Raw genomic sequence first — 25,802 nt, 5'->3', positions numbered from 1 at the left:
AAGTAAACGTGGCTTTAGCGGAAAATTTCACCTCGACGGGGAAGGCCGCCCCGCCCCATGAACCTCCCTAATCCCCGGGGGACGGGCAGAGGTGGACCGGTCCAAGTTGTACGGTTGGGCTTGTTTTTGACGTTAAGCCCAACCTGGAAACAGACCGAAAAGGAGCCGAACGACTCGTCGTCCACACGAGCCTCCATGATCAGATATAGAGCCCTGGCTATGGTTTCGCCATCGCCATTGCCGTCTTCTTCTTCTTCTTCTTCTTCTTCTTCTTCTTCTTCTTCCTTTTCTTCAAACCCTAATTTCATTACATTCAGTTCCTCTTTCCCGGTTCTCAAACCATCCCTTCCTCTCCCTTCTCTGCTCTCCTCTTTTCTCTCCGCTCTTCGGAAGCACACTCGGAGCATGACTTATTCCAGATGTTTCTCCGGCTCTACTACCGCTGTTCCCATTCCGAGCGCCTGTCACGCGGAGGAGACGGACTCTGTGTCCCTTGTTGTAGTGTCCTTCTACAAATTTGCTGATTTTCCTGACCATGCACAATTTCGCCAGCCATTGAAGAAGCTCTGTGAGGAACTGGTACTTATTGTCTTTTGTATGTTGATTGAAGTTCGTTTGAGACTTTTTGGTTGTGTTTCCGATCGAAATTGCTTGATTGAGTATGGAGTGATACACTTGTAATCAGGCTGATTTTTTCTTGTGGAATTCGGAGTTGCAACATAAATTCACCAAAATTTAGGTTATTAGTTAGTTAAAGCCAACCCTAATGTAAAACTACAACTTCAGAAAATGCTCACTTCTAATTTTTGGTAATTGATTTCTGCATGGAAGAGTACCGAAAAGAAGTTTCAGGTCGGGTGATGTGTACAAGGAGCTCTGCGTTTTCGTTTGAGTGAGGTTATTTTGAGGTTTCCCTTTTGTAGGTGAATTAAGATGACCATCACACCTCTCATCTCAAACTGGGATCTGATCATTTTAATTTGGATTGTTCAAAGGCTCATGGAAGTTTTAATTTTGGTTAAGAAACCAACTTTCATTTTGAGATAAGGAACAGGCTGAAACGTACCAATGGCTTAGTAACGAGACACCTCCATAAAATATGTTTGAGATTCTCCAATTCCTTTTTGCCTAACTAACACCAAGTTAGGCCAAGCACGTGGGAGGAAGAGCTTGAAAGATAGTCATGGTGTTAATCCTCCCTAAAGAAACAAGCCAAGAAAAACGTCCAACCTTAGGGTTTTAGCCCTCCGAGGTTTGGGATAGAAATGGGATGGGAAAAGGGAATGAGAAGGAAAAAGGAAAGCTTGTATAGCAGAAGAAGTGAGAAACTTAATGAAATAAGACGTGCGCAAAAATACTTGAGAAGAATCAAGAGAGGTGATCATGTAAACCCTAGACAAGGACTTATGTCCTCAATTAATGGTAGAATGGAATTCAAATCTTCCACCTCTTTATCGGAAACAGTTCCTTTTAGAAAGTAAATAGAAGAGGAGAATCCTTTCAAACAGGAAAGGACCAAGGCTATAAATACTCTCTTGGCAAGGATTTAGTTGTATGGACAGAGGATAGCAAATGGAATGGAGCACTGTCAATCCGGTGATCCTCAAAATTTATTTGATTTGCTTTCCACCCTTAGCAGCCTGATTTTACAAACTCAACCCTAACATGACATTGGACATATCATTTACAGTTTTGCATCTCTCTGTCTTTCTATATCCTTCCTTTTCTGGCATGAGTTCAACAGCTTATCTTTACAATTATCATATTAGAATTGGTGGGGCTTAAAGCAATTTCATGCAATTCTGATAGATTTAGGGAATTAGATAACTATTTCTTGTCCCAAGAAGATTAATGATTGATACGATTTGATCTTCATTCCTTAGCAAACATATACGTATTGGTATTACTATTAGTCTGAAGGTTTTTAATACATTCTTGTAAAAGCTGAAAGTGATTTGGCAACACAAAGAACTCTTATTATTTCATGAAGTTGAAATTTGGCCTTGAGTTTTTTCAGTATGAAGAATGGAGTGAGTTCCCTAATTTTATTTACAGACTAGTTTATCTGCTATCAGAGAATGGATATGGAAAAAATCTTCTGTTTTCTTTTCGGTTCCTAAACTTAAATCTGTTATTATACCTTTTTTTGCTGCCCTTTTGGATTGCGTTACTAAGCTAATTTTGCTCAGCGTGTTTCAGGAGGTATCATTCTTGCACCTGAAGGAATTAATGGGAGCATATGTGGATCTCGAGAATCTGTCCAAAGGGTTCTTGGATTCATTGAAAGTGATGAACGGCTAAAGGGACTAAGGCAGGTGGAAACACCTGTTAGTCCTGAAGAAGAAGCCATCCATCATGGACATATTAGCAGTTCTCCTCTTGCAGCAGGGGAAGATGCACCCTTCCGCTGGGATCATGTCAGAGTCAAATTAAAAAAAGAGGTACTGACGTACTGTTTCCCGTCAAATTTTAATATATTTTCGTTGTTCTCTAGAGGATAGTAGGATAATATAAGACACAGATCGGTTTTCTTAATTGTTGATTTTTTATTGATGCTCATGTGTCCATGCTACTTCTGTTTTTGCAGATTGTTACTCTTGGAATGCCTGTTATATCACCTGTTGAAAGGGTTGGAAAATATGTCAAACCAAGGGATTGGAATAAATTGATAAGTGACCCAGATACCGTCAGTAATTTTACTTGTCTTAATTTTATGGTCTATTATTCATATTGTTCAGTTGCCAATTGCCATAAGCTTCTGTGGTTTTCGAGTAGTATATATTTGAATTTGAGATTTCACTTTAAGAATATTAAAATATATTCATATTTTACTATACCTATTTTGATTTTTGAATTGTTATTGAACTATTGGATATTGCCACCTTATGAAGTGCATTTGGTTAAATGACTAATGAGCACTATCTTGTCTGGCTGAACATAAATTGATTTTAGACTTTTCCTGGTGAAGGGAATAAGGTGAACATGCTTAAATAATTAACTCTATTGTAGGTGGTTATTGATGTGCGAAATCACTATGAAACAAGAATTGGGAAGTTCAAAAGCGCAGTTGATCCTTGTACTACAGCATTTCGGGACTTCCCATCTTGGGTAGAGGATAAATTCCAAGTTTCTAAATCAGATCGGAAGCATTCAAATCAAGGAGTTGAAGAAGATGCAGTAAACCCAGAGCAGAACGCGCCTCCACGAGTTGCCATGTACTGCACTGGAGGAATTCGTTGTGAGAAAGCTTCAAGTTATCTCCTCAGTAAAGGCTTTAAAGAGGTGATACGTGGTTGATGTATATATATCATGGCTTCCTAATAAAAAAGAAAATAATTCCTTAGAAAATTGGTTCTAGGCTTTTCAGATAACGTTTCTAGATCGACGATAAAACTGGAAAACGTATAATCAAACTGTTCATCATGCCATACCACGAAAACTGCATTCTTCATGGATTTTTCTGGCTGCTGAGACACTATTAATCTAAGTCATTATATTATTTTTAATCTTTGTGTAGGTTTATCATTTGGAGGGTGGGATTCTGAAATATCTGGAGGAAGTTCCAAAGACAGAGAGCCTGTGGGAAGGAGAATGCTTTGTATTTGACAAGCGTGTCTCGGTTGAGCATGGCCTGGAGCAGGGCACATTCAAGCTTTGTTATGGGTGTAAGCAACCGGTGAGTGATGCTGACATGGAATCCCCCGAGTGGGAATACGGAGTTTCTTGTCCATACTGCTACTCAACGAAATCTGAAGAAGAGAAGGAGCGGGCAAGAGCTCGGCAGAGGCAATTTGAGACTTGGGGCATCATTGGGGGCCCGGACAAAGGTCGGTCACCCAATCCAAGTAATAACTCTGTTAATCTTTCAAATTCAATTTGAATTTACTGTGGTTCAGGTTGTTGAAAATCAAAGTTACTAGGACTTATCTCCTTTTCTGGGAATCTTTTTCATTTTTGTATTAGAATATTACACAAAGGGAAGGTCAAAATACACCTGATATTTTGTCTTCTGCGTACAATATACCATTTTTGTTGATTATCACATAATCAAGTTGGAAAAGTTTGGAACTTGTTCACAGTCTCTGTGTCTCTCTGTTTCCATGACACGTGAGCAATAAAGCAAGCAGAAAAGAGAGAGAAAGAACAAACAGAAAATTCGTGTCATTAAAATTGGTACAAGTATGGCTCCTTAACAGAATGAAAACACAGAAAAGAAAAATGATGACAGGTAAAAAGGGATTGCCGAAGTTCCTCAGCCCAAAGCTGAGAGACCGCCTGCATCCCACCAACATGGAAGCTGCTGTGTTATGGAGTGTTGCAGGAACAGCCACTGCTCTATGGCTTGTACAGGTTAAAAGTCTTCTCTTGTGTCTGTTCATCAAGATTATATAATTGGTTTTACTTTTCTTCTGTGGTTGAAACTGAAAAGCTTGCAGCCATTTGACTGGTTGAAGAGGAAGCTTTGGGAGGAGGAGAAGAAAGCAGAAGCCGAGGTGGGAAATAAATAATAAGAACTCGTGATGTCAAATAAGTTGGATTTGGTAAGTCTGAATAAAAGATTTGATATGAACATGTTCATGCTTCTTGTTCATCTCTGTTTGTTTAGAACTTTAGATTGATCCATCAGAATTTTGTTGCTTTAGAGCTTGAAAAACTTTAGAACTGGTACTGAAAATCTTGGCCCTCCGATCATAATCTATGGGATCTCTGCCCTCATCTTCCCCCATAATGGCTTCCATTTCCAAACATTCAAGCAGCTCCACCACTCCCTTTCCGCCGCCGCACTTCTCCTTCAGCCTCCCCAGCTTCAGCCACTCCTCTCCCTCCGCAGCCACTTCTCTCTCTAGCTCCGCCCCAGAACCCCATCCACCCTGGCTAACACATCTCGACGCTGTACCCCGACGGCGCCACGCAGGGGAGATGGCTGAAGTTGGCCTGAATTTGACGGCGGAGGGGCGGTGGGAAGAGGGTGGTGGTGGTGGTCTTAATTGAAATACAGAAGAGACTTCCATGGTTGGGTTTTGGTGGTGATATGAAATAATGGGCTTATGCTCTGAAGAGAGTTTGTAATATAGAAAATTTTGTGGAGAGAGAAGGGCGGCGCCGGCCGGAAATGGGGATGGGGCACCGCCTGACGTGTCAGCTGGAGAATCTTGGGAGCTGACGTGGCAGTCGAGTAATGACACGTGGTCGCGATCTTGATGGCGTAGGGTATGGATTACTGGTCCACACAAAGTCAAATGTCAAGTTTTTCCATTTATAGGAATATTCATCCAAATAAAGAGGAGGTTTAAGAAATGTATATTTTAGTTTTTGAAATAAAAAAAATAATTGTTTTGGACTCTCAATTTTTTATTTTTTTTGGTCACTGTTATTAATTTTCTACATTTAGTCAATAATAGTTTTGCGGGTCAACTTGGGTTACATCTTTTAAAGTGGGATCAAATAGATATTTTTGAAAATTTGTGACCCAAATGAATTAGACTTGGAAACTTCAATGCTAAATAAAAAGTTTGAAAATTTGGAAGTTGAAGATATGATTTTAAAATTTCAAAACAAAATGGAATATAAAACCAATTATATAATATAATTAAAGTTACATGTCTTCATTGAGTATAATATCAATATTTTGTTGATAATTTTATTTTCAGATTGATTATAGTTTAATTAATTAAGGTATATATTTTCAACGAAAAGATTATAGGTTCTCTCATCTTCTTCCTTATATGTCGTACTAAAAAAAATAAATATTTTGGAAAAATCTACTATCCAATTTGTCAAATTCTCAAAGAATATATATATATATTGGCTTGAAACTATTGAAGATATTGACGTTTTGAAATTGAATACTTCGAAAAAGTTTGAAAAGTCATTAGCGTATGTGAAATGGTTTAATAAATCTTAAAGATGACCTCACTAATTACGAAAGCTTAAAGATGACGTGCTTGGTGATGTCATGATCATTTTTACGAGTAAAAATAGGTGTGAATTGAGAAAAAAAAATTGGAAGAGAACAATCTACTTGTTGGTTGTTTTGTTCATTAAGAGAGTTTTGTTGTTTGGTGTGGTTGTAGATTGTTGATGATGTTGATACACAAGTTCTAAATTTTGTAATTTTTTTTTTTAGGGTTTTGCTACTTTCCCTCTGTTTTTTTGTGTGTAAGTTGCTTATGATATGATAGGTTTTCGAAAGCAATATGACAGCAAAATATGGTCCAAATTAGCAACTTGTTATGCAACGCCAATACTTTAAAATGTGTGGTTCCTTCGAATGGGAATAAAAAATACTACACCTACGGTCACCTACATTTTCATTCGGTATAGGGTCTATTCGATAACGTTACTGTTTTTTTATTTTTTTTCTAGTTTTATCTCTTTTTTTATAAAAAAGAAAAGGAAAAAAGAAAAATATTTAGTAATGATCTCTCATTATTTTTTTATTGAAAAAATAAATAGAAACGCGTTCTTATTTCTTGCTCTCTAAAAAATTTTAATTATTAAAATGTAAAAATTTTATATGTCAATTATTTTTTATATTAAATATTCAAAATTATTACATTATATTTATTTATGATATTTATTATGCATTTTATAAGTTAAAAAATGATGAAATAATGCTGTTATCTATATTTTGGAGGGGAAAAAAGTGAAAAGAGGAAGAAGACACAAGTATGTTGTTTCTAAAAATTTCACATTATTTTGAAAACGTTTCTAGAAAATGAGATAAAGAAAAAGGAAAAACTTTACTAAACACATAGATTTCTAAAAAGTTAAAAAGTTATGTAAACGAAAATATTACCAAACGAGTCCATAGAAATCAAACATGCAAGTGTGTGATGCAATATTAAAGATTTTCTTTCCTCCTGCTTCCATTTTAAGGCTCAACTGATGAAATACAAAATACAAGTTGCAAGGAAGAAAGAACACTTCCTAGTGATCATTATTCAAAAGTATCCAATACTAATGGTTCTACAACACAAGCTTAGTTGTATATATTTGTGTACCTAAATTTTATAAACTTTGTATGCTATTTAATATGAACAGAAATGTGTGCCTAAGATGCTCATTGATGTGTGCAAAATGATCCATCATCATATTCATCTGAAACCGTCCCTATATTTGTTTCTTCTATTGGAAACCATGGTAATCCTCTGATCCTGAAGCATGTTCATATTCGGGGCCAACAACCGTGTGTAACGGTCGAAATACAAAAGCTGCTTCATGAGAAGTGCGAACTCTCGAGGAAATCTTAACCCATAAGATTCGCTGACTTGAAGCTGTGTAAGTTTAACAGATGCAAAATAGCATCACTGGCGTCAAAAAGACATGACATGATGATACGATATTTGGAAGTTCGTGTGGGAGTGTGATTGCTAGTTTCAGTTTCTGTAATTATAAAAACACTTACCACATCAAGGAAAAGTTTGTTCATTTGTCTTTCATCTACGACTATATTCGCAGCGACAGCAGTCGAGCCACCCATTCCCTCCCTGGCTGTTGCTATCACTACTTCGGTATCCAAATCCTGCATTGATACAATGAGAAGAATCCGGTTCAGGATATTTGTGATTGATTCCAATCATAAGCAATGATGAAAAATGGCGAACGATTCATCAATCTAAGTCTACTCCAAAAGGAGCTACGAAGATCACTCCACTCCAATTGGCAGAGGCACAAATGAAAAGAATTTAAAACTTTCAATTCATGCTTTCACTGAACTCTTAAACACTTTCCTTTATTGATGAAAATATATTTTCCAGATCTCTGGCAAAGGCCACAGCATTGACGTCATTGTTAGTGGCACCCATTTGGATGAGGGCAGATGCCATTGATTCATAATCTTCGGTTGCAATTGATGCCAAAAATACATCCATCGCAGCCCATGTTTCTGAAGATATGCGTCCAACAATTCCTGTAAATATGATTTCGTTTTCACATTCCAGTCATAAACAAACATCATGTATTTCGCAACAAGAAAATGCATCTGACCATTAATTCCAAAGTCAAAAACAAATGGTACTTGTATTTTGTAAACAACCTTTGGAGAAATATAGAATGAGAAATCAGACTTTGGAAAATTTCAGCGAAGTTCTAAGCTTCCAAAGAGAGGCAACAAAGGGAAATCCTACTTTTCGGGCAACTATCGATTCTAAATAGCCTTATATAAGCATGTTGCTTCAGGATTGGCAATTGCACTACAACAAGAACCAGTTTCCATTTATCTTTGGTTTTCTTTGAGCCCCTGGCCGCGCATCGACCCAAAAGATCTTCACCTCTATTTGAGGTGACGGCCACAAATTACCACTATTATTTCTTTTTGACCGATCCACCAAGCACCTATGAAGGTCTGAACCTTTGAAACAATAGATGATTCCAGCATTTCTTACTGAAGGAGCAATGCAACAAAATACAAGTGTGCTTGATCCTCCCCATCTCCCACACAACCAGCAAGAGCTTGGACTCGAAGCCATCCATATATGGACATTTCTTCGGCAGTCTTTGAACTGTTAAAAACTTGTTGATATTTTTGCATCTTTTTTCTTTCATTTCACAAACCAGGATATATTCTTTAGATTCCATCATCCTTATTTGCATCATTCACAGTTTAGCTAGATTGATTCACCAACCACTTGGAGGTGTGAGGTGATATTATAGGTCTCAAGTTCAATAGCAAATATTGCAACAAAAGCTACAGCATACATAAGGTCAATGCAGAAAGCTTACTGCACGTACCAAAGTCAAGGAAACCAATACGACCATCACGTAATAACCACAAGTTGCCTGCATGAACATCTGCATGGAAGCTTTCACAAGCAAGCAAACTACCAAACCTGCAAAGACGTTTTATACCAACCGTATAAAGTATTTCACCAATCAACAAAATTTATCTAAAAGTAAAAAAAGAACTTTGAATTGTATCCTACCAGACATTAAGTGCAGAAATTAGACTGCCTTCTGGGCTGGGAACAAGTGAACTTATAGACTCCAGGTCAGTGAGAGGAACGCCATATAACCTTTGCATAGTTAAAACTCGTCTAGTACTGCACTGGTGATATACCTTTGGAGCTGTAGCCTGCCTCGTGAGTCCCATGTCTTCCAAATATCTCCTAAAGGACTCAATATTCTTAGCCTCCTTGTAAAAGTCAACCTCTTCAAGCATTGATTCTCTTATGTCCTTCACGATAGAAACCTGAAGAAAATAAAATTCAACTTCTTTGAGCATCATTTCTAATATGTCCTCCAAACAGGAACCTCCTGAAAAGTGAAAAATCAACATCTTTGCGCATTTGTATATCATCTACTACAGCAATCTATTGAAAAATTAACTTGTCTAAGCAATGACACTTGCATGTAATTCACAACACTTAAAAGGAACACAATTTTCTTTTTTTTTTTGATAATTGGGAGTCGGAGTTTACCCAGGGGCACCCGCGCCCATTTGAAGCTGAGCAGTCATGTATTCAAAAAATAATTTAAGCATGATAGTACCCATTCGAGGGAGCCTTACCTCCGAATGATAATAAAATGAAAAGATATTTATGGACCCAATAAATACCCAGCGGCCTATTTTTGTATCTTTAAAAACTATCTTACGTACTAGTCTTTTTAAATTATTTTTATAGTTTTACTTTTTAGTTTTTATAACCGTTTGCACAAAAATTATTATTATTATTATTTGTGTGTTCTTTTACATATTCCTTTTAAAATATAGTACATTTAAATTAAGTTATAATTAAACATAATATTAATGATTAGATATATGAATAGTTAATTTAGAATATATTAAAGAATAGAAAACAGTAGAATACTATTTCTACTTTTAGTTGTTTACTACTAGGAGGACCTTCTAAACAAGTTGTTTTCCAAAAACGTTTTGTACCTCAAAAATAATTTTTTTTAGCAAAAAATTGTGTAACCATAGTCTGAAACAAGAGAAGAATATGAATATAGAGGCACGTTTTTTTCTTGTTCATAGATTCATAATGATGATGCAAGATATGACCAATAACACAGGAACATGATAATTTAAGATTATGTATACATACATACCATAAATTCTCAAGAGTGAATTACTCCTCTCGATCTTTTTTTTTTTTAATAACTGGGAGTCGGAGCTTTGCTTTCCTATACCTAGGGGCGTGCCAAGCCCAGACCCGAGACATCAATAATTTTGGTATTAAGCTCACTAGAAGGTTAGAACTTGAGACCTCTAAGCTAGTATGACCAAGAGACCCCAAGCCCTTGCCAACAAGGGACTGAATTACTACTTTTTTTTTAATTTTGTCTACAACAAATGATAACTTTTGTGGTGAAAAATAAATAAAGAAAATGAAAAGAAAACCAATCCTTAAACTGCACTCTTTTCACTATCCTTGTAAACTTCCAATGGCAAGAAATTGATTTCATAACATACCAGAGATGCACGGCTGAGATCAGGATTCAAGAACTCCAATATGCGAGCAACAATGTAAACAAAGTTTAGATCTGCTACCAATATATCCTCAATCCCTGGTTTCAAAACCTTAATAACCACATCATCTTGAGAACCCCTGAGCCTTGCACCATGAACCTAGAGATTAACTACGGCACTTAATAAGTAGGCATTAAGTAGAAAATTATTTAACAGATCAAGATAGTATGATGGCCATTTACCTGGGCTATTGAGGCTGAAGCAATTGGGATGGGATCAATATATTCGTAGATACTATCAATTGGTCTCCCCAGATCATCTTGTATGATTTTCTTAATCTCTTCAAAGGGAACCGAAGGAACTTGGTCAAAACACTTCTGAAATTCCTCAACATATTCTGGCGGAAAAAGTGTGGGAGCCGATGCTATGAACTTCAAAGTGTAGGACCAACATGATCAATGAGGAAATAAATAAAGAAGGATACAAAAAAAAAAGGGATTCCATTAACTGACTCATAATTAAGTTTCAATACTTGCAGATAAAGAATATCTTCTCTATCGAGGATTTGTTGAAGATGAAATGGGAAAAAATGAACTGGTATCACACAACAAAGCAATTTTATAATTAGAAGTATGATACACTTGAAGAAAACAAGCATCGCAGTTGGTTTGGTCATTTTGAATCAGCCTCCTTGAAAGCTTGTAAGCTATGTTCTTTACCAAAGTTATTTGCATATTATCATCTTCAGGACATTTATTTAAATTGGAATGCTTTTATCTCTCATGTTTAGTTTTACCCTCTTTGTTCGGTTTCCTCCCTTTTTAAGGGAGTTGTATCTTTGAACTTTTGTCTCTTCTCATTTATTCAACTAAAGGTTTTGTTTCTGGTTCAAAAAAAGTATGAAATGATACACTTGAATGGGCAATGACCAACATTTACCTGACCTAACTTGATGTATGTTGCCCCCATGCGTTCAAACAGCCTCCTCAAATAAGTCGGGGAAAGTAATCCTAGCTGCAATTCTGTCGACAGTCCAGCTGATGGATTTGTTGACTACAAAGATCCAGAGGAATGTCAGTGGTTCCATCCAAATTAAAAGATGCATATCCCTAGGGGAATGTTTAAGAGGTGTTTTTATAATAACAACTCAAATTCACCAAATATACATTACATTCAATTTCAAAATTATACAAATAAAGAAATCTGCTGTCAGATATTTTTATGAACAACAATATTACCCAAATCTTTTAGACATTGAAACTCAGAAAAGTAAGTAGAAAAAGAACACACATGTTATCACTTAACTCATCAGAACTGAAAATAAAAGATCTGGATTAACATGCGATGAACTTTGTGAATATAACTTACAACATAAAAAAATTGTAGAAATCATTCAGAACTACAGAAAAGGGCAATCAACTTAGTATGGAAGCAAGGAAGCTGCAGGTGGAATTGTTGAAATTGACACAAGCCAACATAGTTACCAACTTGAGATGAATATATGAAATACTGAGAGTTTTTGTACTCTAATAATCAACCCTATCTTCTACTGTAAAGGTCCTACCATTTAAAAATTGAAGTCTGGTTGATCTTATAAATCACAACCAAGATCTCAATCTCCTACAACAAGAATTTGCACTTCATAATGTTTTGGAGAACTTCATTATTGTACGTGAAACAGCAGGGAAAATTTGATTGCAAGAATACGCAAAGTTGCTTCTATGTATAAAGTCATTGCAACAAATCCATATTTAGATTCTAACAAGATGACTGTTAATAAGTAGAATACTCATAGGATTTCTGATTTCAGCTACCAAAACAAAATTGAAATGACTTAGAAAACAAATTTAATGGTGATATGGTAAACTAGTACGAGAATTATGCAGATTGCAGACAACAAACTGAGTGTCCTTTCAGTGGAAACCAAATGAACGGGAAAAAGAAAAATTGAAATTAAAAGGATAAGTTTCTGGTTGAATGTTGGTTTATTCATAGTAGTAATAAGAAAAATAGTCTCACAAAAATCTCACGCATACACTAGCTATATGTATGAGTTTAATGAATTATTTCCATCATATAAAGTCATCTTAATTGTGAAGAAAAATATTTAACAAGACATATGAAAGACAACTTATGCCTAAACAAAAAATTCATGTTAAGAAACGATCATAATGTGGTTAAAGCTACCGGATGGAATCTGAATGAATCGGTACCTTCGATACATCTGCAAGCCACTCTCTACCAACCCCAAGAAATGCTTGAATACCTTGAACAAGCCTAACGGGACCACGTGGACCTGTGTTTATGGACGTCTGCACGATGTCCTCCAACAGTTTAGGAAGATTTTCAATGCTAGCTGAGAATTGCAGATCATACATAAGCCTCTTTTTCAATTTTGATGAGAGCCAAGCCAAGCAGATGAATTCAAGAAAAAGCAACATTTATTCAAATCAAATCTAGGTGCTCCCAACAATGTCTAAACATCATGCACTTAACAGCATATATTCCTAAGTAACATCTGTATCAATCAACTCAAAATTGTTCCTCTTTTGGTTTGTTGCTGTGATTAAAGTGATTTTGTACTTTTCTTCAGTCTTCAGGAGCAAATAAGCAGTAGTTTTCTTCTCCCCCTTCCTCCAAATACACTATCCTCGCAAGAATACATATAGCAGCATACTTAATTTGACCTAAATTGCTCAGAAATACAATCAACTAACAAGCGAATTCTCTAACATTTCCGAAAAGGCAAGCTCAAATACAAGATAAGAAGAAAAAAAGGGAGGCAGGTATACTCTGAAGGCGAGAGGAGAAGAGATCCTGAGCTTGAGAATAACGGGCAAGGAGACGAAACCCATGATTGGAATCCCGCGTAGGCAATTGAAGGCGATGATGGCGAGGCGAGGACTGAGGAGAGAAGAAGGGCAAGCGAAGGCCTCTGAGAGCCGAAACCGAAGCCATTTGGTTACCTGTTTGGATGGATTTTGCTGTGAAATTGAACGAAATCGTTGCCTCGAACGGATTTATGGAGGTTCGAGGAGTCGGTGTGGGATGGATCATCCAGAAAATCTGCTCCACTGTGACAAGAAAATCTGGGAGATGTTGAAGAGATGTTAATGGTGGGAATCAAAGGGAAAATGGATTCAATTCAAAAGTTAAGATAAGAGTTTCTTGTTTTAGGCTGTTTTTAATTACATGGGAAGGATAAGAAATAATGAAAATCTAACTCAATCACAATAACTGAATATCTTTCTGCAGATTTTTTATTTTTTAACTATTATTTTTTTAATGACGTAATCTTCTCAAGAGAATACTCAATCGATTAAAGTACTTATATCCGATTGGATCGGAAAGTTGTGAGTTTAAATTTTTCTACTAACAAACAATATTTGTACGTTTGATTAGTTAACATACTATTTCAAAAAAAAAAAAAAACTACGTTAACATAATGAAAATTTTGATAAATACCGATCAATCATGTATTTTCAAATGTTCGGTCTCTGTATTTTTTTAAGTGATTATTTTGGTATCTTAGTTTTATTTTTTAACTTACTTTTTCTATCACAATTACAATACAATACTAACTCGATGTATCCTTAAAATGTAACTATTATTTTATATTAAACGGTTTTTCATTATTTGTAGAATTTTTGTATTCAAATTTTATAAAATATGGACTAAAATTGTAACTTTTTCAAAGTATAGGATCAAACTTAATATTCTATAAACACCAAAATTAAAATGAACTAAAGTTGAAAGTATATAGACAAAAATGAATATTTTAGAAGTATAATGACAAAAATGAACTAAAACGTACCTGACCAATATAGTATTCGGTCATGGAATTTTTATTTTTTTGAAACCTAGTCATAGATATAATATTTCATAATATAAACTAGTTTTGTTTTTTAAAAATTGAAATACATAAAATTAATAATTATACACAATTTATAATATATATTAATAAAATTTCATATTCAACTAAATATTTAGTTAATAACTACCACTAATTTACAAATATACTACTAAATGCATCTTGAACCAATTCTTAATTTGATATTCAATTTTTAAATCTACAATCAAACATATATTAAAAAATGCTGAAAATATATAATCTACTTTTCATTTAAATACTCTATTTTCATATTTCTATTTTCAAATCACCGACCAAATGCATTCTTATATTATTTTTCATGGTTTATTATAAATTTTCTATAATCAAAATAAAAGAATGTCATTTACTAAAACTATAAGAATTAACATAATGTAAACAGAATCTTGGATAATATGAATGAATTCTTGAATTTAAATCAGAATTCATCAAATGTTCTGACTTTGTACATGTATATTTATATAGTACAAACCCTCATTTTAACATATAATAGTTCTTATTTCAAAGAGAAGACAACCCAGCACAATTTTGTTGGGCTTTATAGTGATTTCTCTTAACTTAATAGAATGTCTATTTCTTATTTTTAGTTGATTACAAATACATTGACTAGATAGGGTGTTAATATTATTTTTAATTAAAGTAATAATAAAATTTATTTTATTTTATTAATATTTATTGACAACAAATATATTTTTTATTATAGTAATTTATTTAATATTAATAAATAATAAATCATTAAAATAAAGTTACATAAAATATTAACATAATTTTATCGTTATAATATTAAATAATAATGACTTTTAGTTTAACAATTTCGTTGATGTTAATTAATAACAACAAAGAAAAATTAAACCATGGAACAAATTAAATATAAATTTGTAATATTTTATAATAAAAATCACATCAACTAAAAATATATTAGCAGTATAAATAAAGAAATAAATTGTAAAAGTTGAAGAAGTTGTGAGTTGGAATCCCTTCCTCAACATGTTGTACTCGAAAGAAAGAAATTGTAAAATTATAAAATAATTAATTAAAGAGTTATGATTCCATCATGTGAGAGAATAGAAAGTGTGAAATTTATAAATCATTCGAAATGTGTGAAGTCCTGATATTAAGGATTGAGAATAATATTCATATAGTTTTAGTCTTAAGAGACAGTGAAATTACTCTATTTTAGAGAGAGAAATTCCCGAATTTGAAATCATCTTATCAATTGATTACTTGAGAAAATTACAAAATTAGTAATATATATATATATATATATATATATATATATATATATTAGGTTTAAATTTTTTAAACATAGCATAAATTATGGAATGAGACCAACCAAAAATCACTTTTAAAAAAATAATAATTATTATATTTTTAGAAATACCTATTTCTCTAATGTGATTTAGTGTAAAGTTCCCTCAAATTTTCTCTACTACTGCATTTTAGTAAACATAAATAGATCGTAATACCAAACTTTTCCAATTGATTACATTATAAGTTTGTTAAGTATTCCTCCCAACTTTAATATTTATTATCATTTTAAAGGTTCATAGCTCCATCTCTATTAAATTTCATATATGATAAATTCAAGATTTGTAAGCAAATGTTTCGAAGGTTGATGGATATAGAAATATCGAACTCTTAATTTTATAGAAATTTTATAAATTATTGTTGTAGATAGATATTTATGAGAAAGACTATTAAAATATTTAAATTAACAAATGAATGTTTTACATTTATCTTATCGTCAAAACACTTCATATTTGTTTTAAGTTTAAAATACTTATTATTAATATTATGTCTATAGTATTATATTTTTTCAACAAGCATATAAAATTGTTGATGAAAATTTAATATTTTATCTGTAAGACTTTTTTAAGATTATTGATCCTCATACGCGAAATTAAAAGTTTATAAATTAATTAATATATAAATATATATTTTTTTTTATCAAAAGATATATATATTTTTAGTTTAAAGACTTAATAAATATAATAATATATTCAAAGATGAGGGACTTTAAAAAGAAAAAATTTAAAGATGTATTAGACTTTTTTTTTTCTCTTGTACGAGACAAAATTCTCAAAATTTAGGATCCGAAATTTAACCAAAGTATCAGCTATCTGCCTTATCCACCATCTCCACCGACTCCGCTGCCAGCTCTCGTTTGGATCTCATCGCCGAACTCGAAGAATCAACTGAATCACTTCTGGAATTGGAGAATCTCGTTTTGCACCCATGAAAATCCATTACATTCCTTGCCTGGAAGACAACTACTCTTACCTGTATCTAATTGAACTCAAGCTTCAGTCATTCTTCAATTGCGCTTCTTCAATCTCAAATTGCATAATTTCTTTTTGTCTACGGTGATTGTAGTTCTTTTTAATCATTGGGTTCTGATGGATGCCAGGATCATCGATGAGAGCACTAAAGAAGCCGCGGTTGTTGACCCTGTGGAGCCGGAGAAGGTTCTGAATGCCGCTAATGAACATGGAGTCCATCTCAAGCTCGTTCTTACGACTCATCATCACTGGTACGGTACCCCCTTTTCCCACTTCACTCTATATTGGCGTGTTTTTTCAATTCTCTGCATTAGTTGACCTTGAATTGCTGGCGCTTGCTATGAGTATGGAGGCGATCGTTGGTTTTTGAGATTGTTCTTATTAGTACTTCTTTTACTCTTTAGGGATCATTCAGGGGGTAATGAGAAAATAAAGCAGCTGGTGCCTGGAATTAAAGTATATGGCGGTTCCATAGATAAGGTCAAGGGTTGTACTGATGGAGTGGAAAACGGTGACAAGATAACACTTGGTGCTGATGTCGTTATATTGTCTCTTCACACACCTTGGTAAGTGACATTTTTTTTCTTTTCTGTAAGACTCTTCGTTCTCGTTGTTTGTTGTTCTAATTTCACTGCGGGGCTTGCATTTCTAATGTCTCCATTGTATTGCATCTTGGAGCTCTCTATCCTTTTTCAAATGAGAAATCAGACAGACATATCCTTAAAGAAATAGTGTCGTGTTCTGATTCTTTTGGGTATGTATTTAGGTTAGGCCCTTAATTGAATTATTAGTTCCTGTATACCGTACCCTGCTTTCGTCTTGCTCCCTATCTTTTTCTGCCCAAGTTTCTGAGTTCTTATTGCTGGGGTGATTAAAAAGACAAGTATGCTTTTTTGGGAAGTGTTAAATCTAGATATGTGATAGCAGTGCAAAGCCTTCAATTCGGTTTATGTATTCTTGGCGGAGGGTAGCTAAGTGTACCAAGTAGAGTTAGTTATATGGGAAATAAAGGATGTGCTTATGTGTGCCCCTAGTGTGTATAGGTTGAGCCCAACAGGCAAAATAGTAGTTTTTTATTGTGAGAGTGGGGATACTTAGCTGAATAGGAAGGATTTATAGGATATTCGGTTAGTTAGCAGTGTTTTTGGCTCAGAGAGTCTAGGCATGTATGGGCATCTTGAAGCTTGAGAGTCTGTATATTTTGTATATTTTCCATATTAATGCAAAAGTTTACTTGAGATCTATCAGTATGAGAAAAAATATGTAAAATAGAGTAAATATTCTTCTTTTCTTCACGTGAAGGACTTTGAATTTCCAAGAAAGGGTACTCATCTTTTCTCATTCTCTCTTTTTTTTTTTTTGTGGAAGGAAACAAATATTTCATTGATGGTATGAAATATACAAAAGGCCACATGGGCAATTACAAGAAAGCCTTCCAGCTTGTAATAAGATTGTTAAGAGAGTAGCTATTAAAAGGTGAGTAGAAACATTTACACCATCCAAGAGTTAAGAGAGTAACTCTGTCAAAAAAGATCTCAAAGGGAAGAACTTTATCATTAAACACCCTATTGTTTCTCTCCAACCAAAGACTCCATAAGAAAGTCCTTATAAATTGAACCCACAGTGTAGCCTTTTCCTTTTTAAAAGGGTGTCCAAAGAGTAGGCAGTCAAGGAAAATGGCAGGGTGAATGTGCAGTGCAGTTTTCCATCCAAAAGCAGTGAGGATAATGTCCCAAAAACGAGCAGCAAAAGAACAAGTAATGAAAATATGGCCCTGGTCTTCGGATGCCTCTAAACAGAGATGGCAACAATTTGGGGAGAGAACAATGTGGGGAAGTTTCCTTTGAATCCTGTCGCGTGTGTTTATCGCGCCATGATTGAGCTCACAACAAAAAAACTTTACTTTCTTTGGACAGAGACCTTTCCAAATGCTATGGAACAGTGTTAGGGCGGGTTGTGAGGGAGTGGTAGATAGCACTCTGTACATAGATCTGGTGGAAAATGCTTTGGTTGCTTCGTGTGGCCATATCCATAGATCATCATGGATCGTAGGGGCAATCTCTGAAAGGGTGTGGGAAAGGCTTAACCACTCGGTTGTTTCCTCCTCTTTTAGGTGTCTGCGAAATCTATAGTCCCATGATGAGGTGGTTTTTGACCATAGATCAGCAATGGTTGCCGCTTTATCTGTGGAAATATCAAAGAGATTTGGGAAAAGGCTGGCGAAAGTCCCCTGTAGTAGCCATTTATCCTTCCAAAAAACAATCTGGCTAGCTTCTGCCACTCGACAGTAGGCATGTTCTTTTATGAGCTTATTTGTTGGTAAATACCCATCCATGGTCCTCTGTAGCAGCTATGGCGAATGGATGGCCATGAGGCAGATGAGGAACCGGAGTATTTAGCATTGATAAATCTCCTCCATAGTTGTTGTGGTTTAGTAAGGTAGCGCCAAATCCATTTTGAGAAGAGGGCACAATTCCTATGTTTGATGCTCCCAACCCCAAGGCCTCCTTCAGTGATAGGTAGTTGTGTTCTCTTCCAATTTATAAGATGTGGCTTACCATTTTTGTTTGGTCCTTCCCATAAAAAATCACGATAGATTTTGCCCAATCTGTCCACAGCCTTACCAGGGATTTTAAAGATGGAGAGGTAATAGGTTGGTAGATTGGTGAGTACTGACTGTAGGATTGTGTGTCTCCCCCCTTTTGAGATGGAAAGATTGCTCCTATTTGTTCAGACGATTTTGCACCTTCTCAATAATCGATAGCCAGAAAGCCTCTTTTCTATGATTGCCATTCAATGGAAGACCCAAATATGTGTTTGGCCAAGTTCCTGAGGAGCAGTCCCAAGCAATAGCAATCTGATCAATGGTCAGTTGTTCAGAATAAATCCCAAAAACACTAGATTTTTTGTAGTTTATATTAAGCCCCGATGCTGCCTCAAAAAGCTTTACCACTCTGTGGAGGTTTTCAATGTTTTTGGGGTCCTTTTTTGTGAAGAGGAGAGTGTCATCTGCAAATAGAAGGTGGTTAATTCTCACCAATCCACAATTTGAAACATAACCTGTGAGCAGATTTTGTTGTTCTCCATGAAGAAGTAGGCGGCTAAAGACATCTGTGACCATGATGAAAAGGAAAGGAGATAATGGGTCCCCTTGCCTCAAACCTCTGGTTGCTTTGATCTTCCCCCTCGGTTTTCCATTGATGATAATGAAAAAACTAGTTGTTGAGATGCAAGCTCGAATCCATTTCCTCCATGTTTCTCCAAAACCTTTGTAGTGCAATACTATGTCAAGGAAATCCCAATCAACCATGTCAAAAGCTTTCTCAAGGTCTAGTTGAAACACTAAACCTTCCACCTTTCGGGCCTTTCATTCATCAATGATTTCATTAGCAATGAGGGAAGAATCAAGAATCTGTCTCCCTTCCACAAAGGCAGATTGATGTTGGGTGATGGTGAGAGGAAGGACCTTACTGAGCCTTTCAGATAGAACACGAGCTAGGATTTTGTAGGCACAAGGGATGAGACTGATTGGTCTGAAATCATGCACTGTCTTAGCATCTCGCCGCTTAGGGATGAGACAAATGTATGTTTCATTTAATGCTGCATTGATGATTCCATTTTTAAAAAAATCTTGGAACATTTCCATGAGATCTCCTTTGATAATGTTCCATGATTTTTTAAAAAATTCTGCTGTGAAACCGTCCGGCCCCGGGACTTTATCGTTTCCAAGGCAGGAGATCGCCTTGTGAATTTCCTCTTCAGAGAAAGGTTGTTCAAGCAACAATCTGTTTTCCGGCGAGATGGGGTCCCATTTGAGGTTGTTAGGGCAGCATCTGTGGCTGTTTTTCTGGAGTAAAGGGGTGTATAGAAATTCAGAAACTCCTCTTCAATATCTTTAATTTGTGTTAGGCTTTCTCCTTCCCTGGAGAAGATTTCTGTGATGGTGCTCCTTCTTTTCTTATTAGCAAGAAATCTATGAAAGAACTTTGTGTTTTCATCACCGTCTTTAAGCCAATTTTGCTTGCATCTCTGTCGCCAGTAGATCTCCTCCTTTGCTGCCAGGGATAGGATTTCATCTTTAATGGTAATCCTCTCTATAGCTTGGTCTGTGGAGAGGGGTTGCGTTCCCTCCAATACATCCAGCAAGCTTATCTTTTGAATGAGGGTTGCGTTCCCTCCAATACATCCAGCAAGCTTATCTTTTGAATGAGACTTTCTTCTGTGTATGTATGCATCCGAAATGCTCTGTTTTCCAAGCTTGAAGCTCTTTTTTCAGTGCTTGGAGTTTCATCATCAGTCTATGGCCAGGCCATCCTTGAATAGGATTGTTTTTCCACCAAGATTCCAGGAAAGGTTTGAAAGAAGAACGTGTGAGCCACATATTTTCAAATCTGAAAGGTGTTGGTCCCCAATTATTTTGATCAAAATTCAGGAGAATGGGAAAGTGGTCTAAGTCGTTCTGACCTGCCTTTTAGCAATGGGCAACCCGAACTTATCAATGCATCCATTTGATAGGAGAAAGCGGTCTATGAGGGAGAAGGAGCTGTTTTGTGACCAAGTATAATTTCCATTGTTCAGTGGGATATCAATCAGGCCAGCTTCCTCAATGAAGGTGTTGAATAATCTCATACTTTTGGTGAGAGGTCTACCGTGAGATTTTTCCCAAGACCAGCGAGAGACATTGAAAACACCGGCCAAAATCCAATGGTCGGTGCAGAGAAAGGAGAGATCCCTGAGCTCTTTCCAATAGTGATTTCGGTGTTTTGTTGTGGAGGGACTGTAAACTCCTATGATCCAAAAAGAGTAGCCATAAGCTAAACAAAAGTTTATAGAGAGGGAGAAAAGACCTTCTATGATTTCTTTGGCCAAGAAGTCGGGGTCGTTCCATAAGACAAGAATCCCTCCGGCCGATCCAATGGCATTAATGGCAGCCCAATTGATCCCATGAGAACTCCAAAGAGATTTTATGATGATGTTATCGATGCTGGCTGCTTAGTCTCTTGTATGAGAACCACATTTGGATTGATACGGGAGATAGATTGCTTAATGAGGGCTCTCTTCTTCCATGAGCCCAACCCTCTCACATTCCATGAGAGAACCTTCATCTAACAGTGGATGGTCCCCCCCTGTAGAAGCTTCCTTTTCTCGTAGTTGATAGAGGAAGATAGATTTTTGAGCTCTCTTGTGCCTGGTCTTGTTTTTTGCGCTTTTCTCATTCTCTGTTGGGCTTCTTGAGCTGCTCTATATTTTAGACATTCCAACAGGTAATTAGAACTTGCAAGCTCTTTGCAGGATATAAATAGAATCAAATTTTTTCCTCTGTCAGAATTGAACTCATGATCCGTGAATAATGGAAAACTACCTATATATGATTAGTATTATATGAAGGAGATTGTTTCTTTAACACATTTTCATTTATTTTTGGGTGGGGAATTGGGAAGAATACCATTTATTTATCTCTATTAACTGTTATTTTCTCTAGTTCTCTAGTTATTTTCATTTACTTCATCTCTAGTTCTGTTGGGGGAGGTGCCCTTAGGTTGTTCTTCCTTTGGGTGATTCAATGCATATATTGTCTCTTATTCCAAAAAAAAAAAACTGTTATTTTCCATCCAACAATTACTCTTGATTTTCTTCGGCTTTCTTTCATCAGTCACACTAAAGGACATATAAGTTATTATGTCACTAGCAAAGAGGGTGAGGATCCAGCTGTCTTCACTGGTGATACACTGGTAAGTTTATTTGAAGAGCATTAATGGTTTGTTTGTCAATCTCTTGTACTTTTTGATGCTTGTGATGGGATATGATTAATTCAGGACAATATTTTTCACTTTTCCGTTCTTAAATAAAAAATGTTTTATATAAAGAAGTTGTTAGGAAATATTAGACGACATCCTTCTAACTACAAAAGCCGGATATCACAAAAGTGTTCTCTGATAGGCATTGATAATAATTAAAAAGCAACTGAAACCCTTAATATCACGTGTGTCCGATAAAAAAAAGGACACTCTAATAGCGTGTCGGATGCGTGCTCGAGCATGCCGGTGTCCGACACTAACACTTTCCCATTTTTAGCTTGTCTGTGCTTCCTAGATTTGTACCTTTCTTTTCTCTTTATTGGAAAGTTGTTTCTTACAAACAAAAATTGTTTCTGGTCTGAGTATCATGTATCCAGTAGCATTTACTCTTCTGTCAGAACAATCTAGCTAGTCAGTATACAGTTCTTTTATTTTCTTCCAGTATATGATTCTCATGCTGTCATTTCTTACTAAATAATATATCACATATTAACTATGGTTTCTCTGTGTGTAGTTCATTGCTGGATGTGGTAAATTTTTTGAGGGAACAGCAGACCAGATGTATCAATCTCTATGCGTCACATTGGGTTCATTGCCAAAGCAAACACGAGTGTACTGTGGGCACGAGGTAATTTATCATCTGACTCTTATCCATTTTATTACTCTTTTCAGGGTTCTTTCATGGGTGCATTTTCTTTCATGGACTTTAATACGGGGATCAGGGAGAAGATTAGATCGGTTTGCTGAGGGGGGAGAAGGGCTTAACAATTTTGCCACAAATAAGTATAGTATAACCCTTATCAGCTTTGGAGTGTGTGCACGCCTGGAAACTTTAGTGCATTTTTGCTTTTGTCTTTCTGGGTCTTCTATATAGCAGTTTTTATACAATGCTATTAAAAGTGATATTTGTTGTACTGATTTCTTGGTTGGAAGAAGCATTCCTTCATACCGATTGTATCTTCTTATGTTCTAAAGATATAATATATCATTCTGCCCATTTTGATCCTTCAAACTGGTTTTTCCATTTAAAATTACATTTGTCATGTCTTTCTTGTAAAATTTAAATTTCTGAATTTTTTGTTGTTGGTTCTTGTTCAGTTGTTCTGAGGTAACTAAACTAATAGTTCTCTCTTTATCCAGTACACGGTGAAAAACTTGCAGTTTGCTCTGACAATTGAACCTGACAATGAGAAGATAAAAGAAAAGTTGTTGTGGGCTCAGGGCCAGCGGCAAGCGGGACGTGCCACTGTTCCCTCAAGTATTGAAGAAGAAACGGAGACAAATCCATTCATGCGAGTTGATCTAAAACAACTTCAGGTACTCTTATTCCTAAAAGTTCTAAAGCTTTCACAAAATAAGTTTATGAGTGTTATAGTCATTTCTTTTTCTCTCTGTGTCTTACTCTGAGGTTGATTGACAATGATTGGGTTAATTGGTCCAGTGGGTTGCGATTAGCATTTCCTTGCACAAAGAAATTTCTTCAGATACTGTCCAAGTTCTGCAGAAAAGAAATGAATTCAGGACTCTTTAACTTTATCTCACCCACATCTGATTCAGAAAATCCAGAGATGGCCTTTTTTTTTTCTGGGCTATGACCAGGAACAATCTGTTCTTTGAAACCATCTCCTTTTCCTTATTGAAACTCCAATTTCTATTCTTTATAGAGAAATCTCGAATTGACTACCCTGGATTCTGGATTGGCCTAGTAGTCACTGGGATTAGTGAAAAAGTAATAGTACTAAGTCCCACCTAATAATACTTAGAAGTCCCACCTAGGATGTTAAAACTTACTTGTTTTTTTTTTTTGGCAACCAAACATAGTAAATGATCGTGCAGGTTAGCTAGGTATTAAGCACGGACACAAGACACAGACAAGATACGACCTGACGACCTGCCAATTTCTAAAAACGTAGGATACAGATACATCAGGGACACACTTTTCAAATTTTTCTTTTTAGATAACATATATATATATATTGACGTAGTAGTAGTACTTCTAAATAAACTAACCATACAAATTCAACATAACAAATAGAAGAAGTCAGTCAGGTTTTTATATATATATAAAACTTTTTAATCGTCTTTTTTAGAGAGTTTTCAAGTGCTTAATGGGCTATCTGGCGAGGCTTTTGTTTTTCATTTAGTTTCTTTTAACTGGGCTTATAATTTTCCTTTAAATTTTAAGCAAATTTCATCTGGCGTGTTTGGGGCTTGTCCACCACGTGTCTATGATGGGTCAACCACATGTCCAAAATAAAAAAAGAAAAAGACACGTGTCTGTGCTTCTTGGGCCGGATACTCCTAGATATCAAGAAAAATGGGAAAAAAATAAATGAAAATTTGTAGTCGAAGATAGAAAGAGATATATTTTGCATCCTATCTTAGGGATCTTTTTTGCACCATACAAATAGGTCTGGGCATAATTTGGTGGTTTTACTGTTACAGGAGAGGGTTGGTACCCAGTCTCCAGTAGAAGCTATTAAAGAAATCAGGCGGCTAAAGGACAACTGGAAAGGCTAAGTTGCCCGGCAACCAATCTCTTGTACACAGGTACAATACTTCTTAATAATAATGCTTAATAACATTGTGTTCTATGTCTTGGTTGGGGACACAATCTCCTAACAATGAAGCTTATGTATGGCTGAGAATAGGACTGTGTTGTACAGAATGCACCTTTCATTTCCTTCAAGTGGTAATTAACATGTTTCACTCTTATATATGGTGTTGGAGTTTTGTGCATGTTACAGAAGTATGTATCATCGACCAAGAAGTCGGAAGTTCAAATCCCCACCCCTACATCATGAGTCCAACCTTCGTGCACCTAATTGATCAAAAAGTTTGCGAGTGGCACGAGCTTTCTTTTTTCTTTTTAGTACAACATGTGGGGTTGGGATTCAAATTCACGATTTCTTAGTCGGAGATACATACCTCAATCAGTTGAGCTTGGATTAGGTTGGCTTCATGGGATCTTTTTTGATGTTGAGTATTGTTATGGAATGATAGCCTATATGGACGGGATACTTGCATCACGCTCTTTCTGGAAGTTATTACTCCTTCCCCTCGTAAATTCGGTAAAGTGACTTCACTCTATTTTCTCGTCAACTTGGTAAAGTAGCTTCACCCCTAGAATCAGTGAGGAGGTAACTAGGTTGCTTGAATGAGCTTGGACGGAAAAAAGAAATCCTTTAAGCTCCTAGTGATGCCATTGGAACTTGAGAGTCTAGCGTATCATCTCTTTAATTTCTAATTATTATTAATTTGATAGAAAAAAAAAGGTTATTTTGATCCTTAAATTTTAGGAGGTTTTGTTTTAACCTTTCAAATTTTAGTCTTTAATTTTTTTTTTGGTCTCAATGGGAAGAGTTAGGAACATATTATTAGGGACATATTATTACGAGATGATTTTTGTGCTATTTTTCAAGTCT

General features: G+C 35.6%; 4 protein-coding genes across 4 annotated transcripts; 2 read left to right on the top strand and 2 right to left on the bottom strand.

Annotated features, from left to right (window-relative positions):
- LOC111015925 (Rhodanese/Cell cycle control phosphatase superfamily protein) lies at positions 1-5,348 on the top strand. Its single transcript, XM_088117816.1, has 7 exons — positions 1-579; positions 2,190-2,441; positions 2,588-2,686; positions 3,010-3,282; positions 3,518-3,827; positions 4,229-4,350; positions 4,437-5,348. Exons 1-7 carry the CDS (start codon positions 58-60, stop codon positions 4,506-4,508), a joined length of 1,650 nt encoding a protein of 549 aa, XP_087973942.1. The 5' UTR covers positions 1-57; the 3' UTR covers positions 4,509-5,348.
- On the bottom strand, positions 4,142-5,012 carry LOC111015926 (uncharacterized). The gene has a single exon (XM_022291119.2). The coding sequence runs from the start codon at positions 5,010-5,012 to the stop codon at positions 4,611-4,613; it is 402 nt and encodes a 133-aa protein (XP_022146811.1). The 3' UTR covers positions 4,142-4,610.
- Positions 5,349-6,837: 1,489 nt separating the features above from the next.
- LOC111015928 (Protein kinase superfamily protein) lies at positions 6,838-13,575 on the bottom strand. The gene is made up of 10 exons (XM_088117739.1): positions 13,204-13,575; positions 12,625-12,767; positions 11,351-11,464; positions 10,654-10,842; positions 10,415-10,570; positions 8,925-9,190; positions 8,734-8,831; positions 7,736-7,912; positions 7,409-7,527; positions 6,838-7,277 (listed from the first exon to the last, which is right to left on the bottom strand). The coding sequence occupies exons 1-10, from the start codon at positions 13,466-13,468 to the stop codon at positions 7,098-7,100; spliced, it is 1,707 nt and encodes a 568-aa protein (XP_087973865.1). The 5' UTR covers positions 13,469-13,575; the 3' UTR covers positions 6,838-7,097.
- A 2,796-nt stretch (positions 13,576-16,371) lies between these two features.
- GLY2 (Metallo-hydrolase/oxidoreductase superfamily protein) lies at positions 16,372-25,092 on the top strand. The gene is made up of 7 exons (XM_022291142.2): positions 16,372-16,582; positions 16,708-16,830; positions 16,984-17,145; positions 22,233-22,311; positions 22,892-23,005; positions 23,518-23,694; positions 24,823-25,092. Exons 1-7 carry the CDS (start codon positions 16,536-16,538, stop codon positions 24,895-24,897), a joined length of 777 nt encoding a protein of 258 aa, XP_022146834.1. The 5' UTR covers positions 16,372-16,535; the 3' UTR covers positions 24,898-25,092.
- Positions 25,093-25,802: the final 710 nt, after the last annotated feature.

This window comes from Momordica charantia (assembly GCF_013281855.1).
Source record: "Momordica charantia cultivar OHB3-1 chromosome 9 unlocalized genomic scaffold, Mcharantia_2.0 BLBB01000009.1, whole genome shotgun sequence".
NCBI lineage: Eukaryota > Viridiplantae > Streptophyta > Magnoliopsida > Cucurbitales > Cucurbitaceae > Momordica > Momordica charantia.
The sequence above is the reverse complement of the archived record's forward strand: the minus strand, read 5'-3'. Positions and strand labels throughout refer to the sequence as shown.